At 42.1% G+C, this 9,722-nt stretch overlaps 3 protein-coding genes across 3 annotated transcripts; 1 reads left to right on the plus strand and 2 right to left on the minus strand.

Annotated features, from left to right (window-relative positions):
• Window positions 1–61: 61 nt before the first annotated feature.
• Window positions 62–1,814, minus strand: LOC149096865 (uncharacterized). Its single transcript, XM_089278884.1, has one exon. It carries the CDS (start codon window positions 1,812–1,814, stop codon window positions 1,446–1,448), a length of 369 nt encoding a protein of 122 aa, XP_089135010.1. The 3' UTR covers window positions 62–1,445.
• On the minus strand, window positions 62–1,865 carry LOC149096864 (uncharacterized). The gene has a single exon (XM_089278883.1). It carries the CDS (start codon window positions 1,293–1,295, stop codon window positions 759–761), a length of 537 nt encoding a protein of 178 aa, XP_089135009.1. The 5' UTR covers window positions 1,296–1,865; the 3' UTR covers window positions 62–758.
• Window positions 1,866–7,302: 5,437 nt separating this feature from the next.
• LOC149096866 (uncharacterized) lies at window positions 7,303–8,954 on the plus strand. Its single transcript, XM_089280336.1, has one exon. It carries the CDS (start codon window positions 7,336–7,338, stop codon window positions 8,311–8,313), a length of 978 nt encoding a protein of 325 aa, XP_089136462.1. The 5' UTR covers window positions 7,303–7,335; the 3' UTR covers window positions 8,314–8,954.
• Window positions 8,955–9,722: the final 768 nt, after the last annotated feature.

The raw sequence follows: 9,722 nt of genomic DNA on the forward strand, positions 1-9,722 counted from the left end.
GTCTCTATAAACGTCTGTAGACCCGTAAAACACTGACAAGAGAGATCAGCTATCTAATATATGAGTCACTTAGTTGTTTTATTTAAATAGTTCCTGTAATTACAATACACGGGTTGGAAACTAACTTAACCGTTATTTCCTAACTTGGGCGTATTCTGTTGCCATGGACTTGAGCGTATTGCATTGGATTACAATTGTATAGTTATAGCCTGCTGCTGTTGCCAGACGCAATTTCTAGTGGGATTTTAACACTCGAAATTAAGTAAATTATCTGTTATGGCTATTTCAGAAATATACTATCCTCTGCCTTGCACTGCTCACGCTTCGCGTTCGTCACCAGTAGCTCGAAATTCGGCTCCTCCGCCGCAGAAGTGCGAAACGCCAGAGAATGAGTCTGATCTATTCCGTTGTCATACAAGTAGCATGGAAACCAATACCACGACTGGAAAAAGGCCACTGTAACACCATGCTGGTATTATGTTATAGCATATTATCAATAGTACTTATAAGAGCCTACGATCTCTAGATCAAGATAAATATGAAATGCCGCTATAGCGACAATGCTTCCAGAAACTTCAGGCAGTATCATAATGCAAATTAGTCAAACTGTCTGTGCCTTGGGCTATTCGCTTTCATTGCTGTATCCTTAATGCTAAGGAAGCATGCTCCGTACATAAAACGCATACCGTCCATATGATCAGTAATGTATATACCGTTGGTTTTACATCAATCCTACACCTTACGAAGTGCACATACAGTCAGACGGGTTCCGCGGTAGGATTTTGGAAGACTTGCTGCAGATGTCCCTTGTAGCTTCGCTGTCCCTTGTGACTTCCTTTGTCTGTACGGCTCCTTTGTTTCTCGCCCCTGCCTTTCTCCTGCCAGCCTCCCACCTCTGCGTGGTTTCCCTGCTGCTCGCTCCTGCCATGTTCCACGTGGCCTCCCACCTCTTCGTGACTTCCCTCTTCTTCGAGATCGCTGCCTGGTGAACTGAAAGGAATGACTGCTCGCAGTCTAGTGGATGGATGGCTGTCCACAGATGTCTTTAACGCGATCAGGTTCTTCCAAGGCATGGCAAACACGAACAGATTTCCGGTCAGTACAGAGACCATACCTTGAAGGGCAAAATGCCAGTCATCAACCGTCAGATGGGAATATAAAGGGGACACTTGAACAGCCGCGAACCCAACCGCAAGAACTAAGGTCAGTACTGCAAAAGACAGTCTTATCTTGCATATTGTCTTTGCTTGTTTAATCACCAGCATAGCAGTCGTTGCCAAATTTAGGAAAGCCATGGTTATTTGGAATGAACCGTAGCTTGCACCCGCGGCTAAGCCGAAGTTGAACACGATTTCATAACAGAACACCCGTACGGTTCCATTCCTTGCTTCTGGGCTGTTGCAATCAACTGCTACCCTCGAGAAGTTCTTAATCGTCTCCCAGTTTCATATCATGTGCTTAAAGCAATCCATGTCCTTATTATCGGGCTCGCACTTGAAGCTTACCTCAAGAAGTAGCAGTGTATAAAATAATAGCACTACACCGCCAAACATCAGCAGGAACAAAGCGAACAAGCTCCAGGTAACCCTGGACAAGATCTTCTCCTCGTCTGTGAGGTCGATGTCTTTAAACGACCATCTCTTCACTCCAAGATCATCAGCTTTCGCCTGGATGACGCGGTAGAATGCATAGGTCGCTACCCAACGCCGAAGTTGTTTCAGCTTATAGCCCACCATGAGGAGAATCATGAACGGGCCATAAGCTGTCACCAAGGCTGGTAATGCGGCGATAACCACGTACCAACCTTCCTTCATCGTTCTATGATGAACTGTTTACGAACGGCGTAATTCAGACACCTTGGCGATTGCTTTCTCTACCTGTTAGTGTCTTAGTCCAGTGAGCTGTGACCACTCTTTAACCTTGCGTACTAATGAAGTGATGCGGAAGCGATGGGCAAAAGTAAGGGGCTTTTTTACCTCGGTAGCTTTATTGACTCCAGAATTAGTTACTATGATCATTCCCATTTATAACGTTTTTTTTTTGGTTTAAAAGCGGAAGCCATCACTCATTTACGACTCACAACGCACTTACAGTCAAACCACGTGAGGGGCATCCTAGCTTAAGATTACATTAAGAATTGATTATTTGAATATTGAAACCACTAGTCACTTGAAGAATGCAATAATGAACTGATTATTTGAATATTGACAACGCTAATCACTTGAAGAATGCAATAATGAATTGATATTTTTGAATATATATTGAACCCGTTCGCCATATTCTTAAAACGACTAGCGGGTTCAATACTCAAATGATCAATTCATTATTGTACTCTTGAAATTAACGTCTAGCAAGGTCAACATTCAAATAATCAATTCATTAATGTAATCTTGAGGGGTACGCTTCACTTGGTTTGAATGTAACTTTCATTATACCTTAAGCAAAGGAACAGACACGTTATGAGTAAGTTAATATCTAACCGACCAATCCTGAAGTCTCACAACTTGTCTACATATAACCAAAGTGATTGAGCCATGGCGGTGATCGTTCTCTCCACTTCCTCTATCCTCTCCCTCTTACAGATGGACTGTTTTGGCGCAATTGTAATAACTAAACGGCTCGAGTTTTTAACAGGTCAGAATATAGAGCTGGCATTTCAACATTAAAAAAAATTCCAACGTAGTTGTCTGTTATCTGACGTTCGAACATAATTTTGGCAAAGATTCTAGAATACAGTCGAACCTCTAATACGGACACCGAAGTAAGGTACAAAGCGAAGTGTCCTTATCAGAGAGGGGTCCCTGTAGAGGTCACTATGATTACATAACTTTTAAGTCAGCACTAACAGTTTAGAGTGTTTTTTAACCAAAATAAGGCCCAAAAGTCAGTGTCTTGTGAATTTCTGAATCCAACTTGATTAACTTTATTGTACATCTCAGTTACATGCTGTACATGCCAATTTTGGAACAAAACGAAATAGTGCACCTAGGAACCACACCGTATTATAGTTTACAGGTGCAGCGAACAGTAACTAGAGTAACATAAAAAACCTTCCTGCTGTAGAAATATAAGAATTGAAAAAGTCTGTAATGACAGGAAATGGTGCATACCGTAAATTATCGACACCTGGACCCTGGAGTGTCCGTAATAAAGAGGTTAAATTTGTATGAATTTGCCCCCTATAGGGCCGAGATTTAATGTCCGTTGTCCGTTTTAGAGAGGGTCCGTGTGATAGACGTTTTTTTTTCAGAGGAAATGTAAGAGAATTTTGTCGGTACATAGGAAACTGTCCGTATTAGAGAGGTGTCCGTATGGAGAGGTTTGACTGTACCAGGGTTTGGCGATTTATATTTTACAAGGGCTGTCTTCTCTCCCACTAGCAGACACTCACTTTAAAGGCGCTACGTCACGCATGTTTGCACTTTTTTTAAAAGGTTAGCCTCACACGTACTCTGACCTTAAAGAGAAAAGTTACTCTTTATTTTTTGTTTAATAATACACGAAATTATTTTTTTAGGATTGCCATTCTTATTATCCTAAATTACGCGTCTTCATTTTCTGTGAGCAAAAGTCAACTCGGCTGCGCCTTAGTTCCACAGTTAGGAAGCAAACTCGGACACGCGGTCTAAATGTTAAATAAAACTCAACTTGGTAAATTGAATTCTAGTTTCAGAGTGGTTTGTAGTCAAGCCTCCACACGTCCAACGGCATCCGGTCCCTAGCATAAAACCGACAGCCTTTTTCGTACCAACCGCTGAAACATGCGTTCACTTAGTGTTGTTAACAAAATCGGCCACATCCTCATAACAGGAGCGGCCAGTGAAACAGATAGCCAAGTCCCATGCAATATCCACCAAATTCAGTAAAAGTGAAGCCTTGGAGTCGACTGGCTTATAGCTGGCGGAAGTTATCCCGGTTTCTATAGCATGAAGCGATAAGGGGTATTTGTACACTTCCTGGATGGGATGCTAGTCCATCGCAGGTCACTCCCTCACCCGCAATTTGCTAGGTTTCCCCAACAATTCGCCGGTACCCATTTATTTATGCTCCTGGGTGGAGAGAGGTACTGTGAGAGTTACGTGTCTTGCCCAAGAACACAACATAGTGTCCCCGGCCAGGGCTCGAACCCGGACCGCTCGATCTGGGGACGAGGGCACTAACCATGAGGCCACCGCGCCTCCACAAAAATCGCAGGTTAAATTCTGGGTGAATACCTCACTTGGAAGACCATCGATGGCTGGCGCCGACGTGTAGCCTCCGTTTGAGCGCTTATGGGATGATTTGGGAAAATGATAGGGACAGGACTCTGCTGAGACGAAGACTTGATGCGATAATTTCAGGAGGTATTCCATGGTGAGAGAAGATAGCAGATACAAAAACAACAGTGAACATGTGAAACCGAAAGAAGACATTTGGAGAACAATCCTTTCTTGAGAGAGTCGTGTAGACTCCATACATTCCTCCGTAATTCGCCACAAGACAGCGGAAGAGTTTTGATTCTAGATATCATCTTCGCTGGAACTCATCACTTGTAGCGTTTCTTAGCTTTCAGCGTTCCGTCCCGTCACATTTGGAAATTGTGCCCTCCCTCCTCACCCTATAAATGAATAGCCCCAAGAAGTGCTAGGCAAGTGCACAGATATTCTCGGTCCCAGCCATGCCTCTTTTTCAAAGTGAACCGTTGACCATCGCAAGTCGAATTTCCTTTCGCCCCTCCTTCCAAGCGTGGCCTGATGTATGACCCTCTATATTGAAATTGAGGGGAGGCGCAGTGGCCTCATGGTTTGTGCGCTCTTCTCCGGATCGAGCGGTCCGGGTTCGAAGCCTGGCCGGAGACATTGTGTTGTGTTCTTGGGCAAGACACTTAACTCTCACAGTGCCTCTCTCCACCCAGGTGTACAAATAGGGTACCGACGAACTTAAGAAACAGTTAAATGTTGATTTCACAAGAATGCGTGACCGCAGAGATGTTCATTTCACTTAAAAAACAGTTTAATGCTGATTTCACATCAACGCAAAAGCTCAAAGATTTTGATTTCACTTTAAAACACGGCCGTCGATAAAACCCGGAACATCGAACATTGCGGAACATCCCGGAACATCGAATAATTATCATAATTACGCGAAAAATATGTAAAATAAAATTTTAAAAAATTAAATCAAACAAAAATAAACTGGTATCGGCACGGAAAATAGAAACAAAACAAAAAGATAAAAAAAGGAAAAAAGAAAGAAAAATGAAAGTGACTGCAATGAGTGAAGGCTAACAACTAAGAAGAGTAATCCCTTCCTTTCAGTCGTTCACCGTCAGTTTAATCACGTGACTGTCCTTTATTTCCAGATTTCGTTCTTCACAGAAAACTCAGGTGGCGGCGTTCGAACTCCTTAATCAGACCTAAAAGTATGGGTACACGAGTGTGATTTCTTTATTCAATTCATCACGTCAATACAAAGATATGCGTATACACGATTTCTCATGAAGGAATAGTTTCTCCGTGAGATAGAAATAGAAACTCTTCGGCATCGAGTTTCTTGTCTAAACTAGTTCGGACTGCTCGACCTCTGATGACAGTGTAAACAAATACAAACACAAAATTTAAAAACATTTGGCGACGCGCGTGCTTTCTTGCGGGGTTGCTGGTCAGAACTTTATTGTCTCTAGAAATATTTGTTACAAGTGTTGGCGATCTGAAATTGAATTGTAAGTGTCGCCAACAGTTCAAATACATCTCTTGGAAAATGATTGTCCCGTACGAGTTAATACTTAATAAATTAAAAATACTTTTATCGCAGGCTTAAATCTATTCATCGCTAGTTCAAATTCACGTGCAGATCGTTATCTGACATTCGATCAAACTTAGTTTTCTATCGAGCCATTCGAACACCACCAAAGTAAACCAGACATGCGAAAACCGCGCCTGAACGCGCTGCCCTATAAATCTTTGATTACCACTAGTTTATTAATAATAACTTGCTTGTTACTCGGGCTTCGGGAAAGGCTGAGTCTGCACTTAGTGAGTCCTAGTGCCAGGCGTTCCAAGCGGAGCGGCGCGAAAACTGAGGATGATAAATAGCAACATGAAGATGGAATGGGGACAAAACTGCTATGAATACTGACTTAACAAGAAACTGTATGATGCTCAGACAAACACCTCAGATGTTGAAGAAATCAGGGTTCAAAAAAGGAGACGCAATGAATTACCTGGCATTCATCGTCAGAATCGTCCATGTTTGTGTTGAAAAACAGAGTGCTGAAAAGCGACCTGACCCAATTGGCGGGAAAGGAGAGGATCCTGCACTCATTGTGGTCAGTTGAATGAATACCCAACGCTCCCTACACCTCTGCTACCGACTCCCCTATCCCCAATAATATCTTTTCATATTTCAAGCTGATACCAGTTTATTTTTGTTTATTTCAGTTTTAAAAATTTAATTTTACATATTTTTCGCATAATTATGATAATTATACGATGTTCCGGAATGTTCCGGAATGTTCCATGTTCCTGGTTTTATCGACGGCCCCCCCCCCCCCCCCCCCACCTCAAGAACGCTTTTTGTGACTACTGCGCTTGCGCAGCGGTCACTATTGCCATCGTCTGAGGAAAAAGCCAATTAATTAAGTGTGAGAAAACGAAACCGCAAACACCAGCGATAAATGGTTGTGGTTTTCACGTGTCCTGAACTTTATTGCGACTAATTCAGTACGCAATTAACCTTTTGGAATCAAATCCAGATGTGCACGGTTTCCTGAATATCAGTAAAAAAAAAAAAGCCGTTTGTATAAATTTTAAATCCACTGTCGAAATTCCTGAGTCCTCACTCTTCCATCTTCTGTGGCGTGGCGACCATTTCCGGTCTGGGATCATTTACAGTACAATATGGGGATCAGTTCCTGTCCTGGAATCATTTGCGGTACAATTTGGGGATCATCTGCGGCCCGGGCATCATGTGCGGGCCGGGATCATTTGCTGGCCTGTATATGACTTCACGCTAGCCGAATAAAATCATCACTGATCGATAACTTGGCGGCCAGAAAGGTTTTAACATTCTGTACTACACAATTTTCCAAGTTTTGGGACCATTTAGCCACAGAATGGTGTTTCACATTTTCATTTTAAGTCTAAAAGGAGTTATTTTTAATGAAACCAAACCCTAATGGGGTTTGTAGTCTGTCCGGCGATTCTTCGTTTTTGCTACGGTAGTCGCCATCTTTTCGCTGTCGACTTTAACCGGTTGCGAATAACCTCAATTTCGACGATCAAAATTTATTTACTTTTGCTCGTTTGCTCCATGTAATAAGCCACTTGACGAAAACCTCGGTGAGGCTATTTGAGTATGACGTCATCATATTTTACCTTATCTGACGTGCTATCGAATTTTATTTTGTCGCTCTTGTGTCTCGTTGCCAATCTTCCAAGGAGTTGCAGCTTCGCAAGATCGTTGAACATATCGAAGATCATGAAGGATATATACTACAGTCTTATTGTCCTATTACCAGCTATTGTTTCCATCACTGTTTCCTGTGTTGTGGTTTACGTAGTTGGGAGAAATGATGCGTCCCGTCGTGAACGCTTTAGGCGCTGGGTTGTCACTAACATCTTTTCCGGAATCATCAAGAAGAAAACAAAGAACAGTGACGAGACTAGGTGGATATTTAAGGATGTAGATCTTACAGAGGAACAGGAACTCTTGTCAAAAGTATTTTTTTTCCTCTTAGCACTGTGCCTCCTAATGATAGGCAACGTAGCAATGATGTTTTGGCAAATACTACTGCTCGATGTTACCTACAGTTGCGAGCAAAACAGTGAGAAAACTAAGGACTGCTTTGAATACCATCTTTGGAATTCGGAGGCCTTTAGGACATTCTCGAGGGATCCCATTGATTGCAACACCGCTGCCATCCAGAATGGAACTGTACAAGTTGTGTGCTATAAGCTTGTCTTTAACATTGGGATAGCCTCCGGGGCCAGCTACGGCGGGTTTAAAATTGCTATGGCTCTCTTGAATGTGGCCACTACCCTCATGTTGATGGCTACGAAACCAAAGACTGTACGTAGGATTAAAACAATTGTGTTTTTAGTGTACCTCGTTTTTTTTGGAACAATTATAGCTATTCAAGCCACATCTCTCCGTGTTACGTTTATGTCAGATAACCTCGTAATTATCCTTCAAATGGTGGTAGCAATAGGTATTGTAGGTGGCTTTGTGTTTTGTTTTCCTTGGAATGATTTCATCGCATTAAGGGAGAGAAATGACGAGCAAGCTACTAGACTGGAAAATCCCGCTGTGAATGTTGCTGATGACGTTGTCTGAACGCTATGCCAAGCATCGTTACAAATTATGGAGGAAGCGTATGGAACTTCGAATATTCAAAGCTATATTTCTACTCTAACGAGTTTGCCTTGCATTGCATGGATACATCACTTCTGTAATGCAAACTTTAAAAGCGAGAAGACCTTGTATCAGTTGTAGCTCGTCCAACTAGCGAATAAGAATGCAGCCTCCATTAGTAGGGTGAGTGAATTTAATGTTGATCTAAAGTAGGGTCGGCTTGGTGTCTTCGGGTTTTTGTCCCGGAGAAGGTTTCCCGGAAACATCAAATGTTGACCTAGTACTAGAACAATATTCAAGTTTTTCACGCAACTAATAATGTAACGATCTTCAAGCTGTAGTTATAAATAATAGTCTAACGAAGTCATGACATCGTTGATATTCAGTTTCTCTTTTTGTGAAAGTAGTCTGGAGAGATCTAGAGAAAGTAATGTCCTAAACTGAATCCAGACTTCCATCTATTTGCAGTTGGTTATGTCTAGTCAATCTTTGGGCTATTGTTTTACTTGAGACTTTTAGTGTGCTTTATGATTTTTATAAGTTCTACTTTTCAGTTCAAGCTTGCCTGTAAGTATTGATCAATACGTTGAAATAACAGAATTAAAGCGCAGTTTTGGACTTTGGCTATGTTGTGGCGCAATACGCCATGTTTCTTGTTTATGCAGGGAGCTCTTTTATTGCAATGGGGTTGATTGGCGACATCCCATGACCACTGACCCATGTCCAACTTGTCAAAGATAGAAATCAGACGCTTAATTTATCATGTGTGCTTAGCAACGTAAAATGACTGGCTTGGCTTGGATGGCGTACGTGCGTGATTGACTCGGGATTAGGATGGAGCTAAAGAAAGGAGAGTCTTCCATTTGCAACCGAGACATACGACGACAGAGGAGTCTGATGTGGTGGTACTGAGTGTGGCATAACAGTGTCCTGATGAGGCTGCGGTGATTCTTAGAAATGTTAGAATAAACTTGGAAAGTGACATAATGGATATAGTCTGTATATGTAAAGCTTTCAAAGTATGAATTGGAAGCTCGCACTTAGGCCCAGTTCAGACGCCGAACTTTTCATGAGCCGAACTTAATTCCAATTTGGACCGACCCGAATTATCAAAAGTACACCTGTTGATTCAGACGTCGAACTTAATTCGCCGAACTTTATTTAGTTTAAACCAAAACACATCGAAATGTCAGCGATTTTCAGGCAAAGTAAAAACTGCTTGTGAAATACGTTATAATAATTTAGACATTAGGTTCGGCTCATGAAAAGTTCGACGTCTGAATCAAAGCCGTTCCAAAGCCGAAATTCCCGGCTGAGCTAGGCGGGAAGAACGGTTGGGCCGTTCCAAATTCAAATAGCCGTTCTTAACTGATTCAGACGCCGAACTTTTC

The sequence above is a fragment of the Orbicella faveolata genome, unplaced genomic scaffold (assembly GCF_042242905.1).
Source record: "Orbicella faveolata isolate gen_17 unplaced genomic scaffold, um_ofav_v1 contig_47, whole genome shotgun sequence".
NCBI lineage: Eukaryota > Metazoa > Cnidaria > Anthozoa > Scleractinia > Merulinidae > Orbicella > Orbicella faveolata.

Coding starts and splice junctions, on each gene's coding strand:
- LOC149096864 (XM_089278883.1), bottom strand. CDS start 1,295: ATGGCTTTCCTAAATTTGGCAACGACTGCTATGCTGGTGATTAAACAA.
- LOC149096865 (XM_089278884.1), bottom strand. CDS start 1,814: ATGAAGGAAGGTTGGTACGTGGTTATCGCCGCATTACCAGCCTTGGTG.
- LOC149096866 (XM_089280336.1), top strand. CDS start 7,336: ATGACGTCATCATATTTTACCTTATCTGACGTGCTATCGAATTTTATT.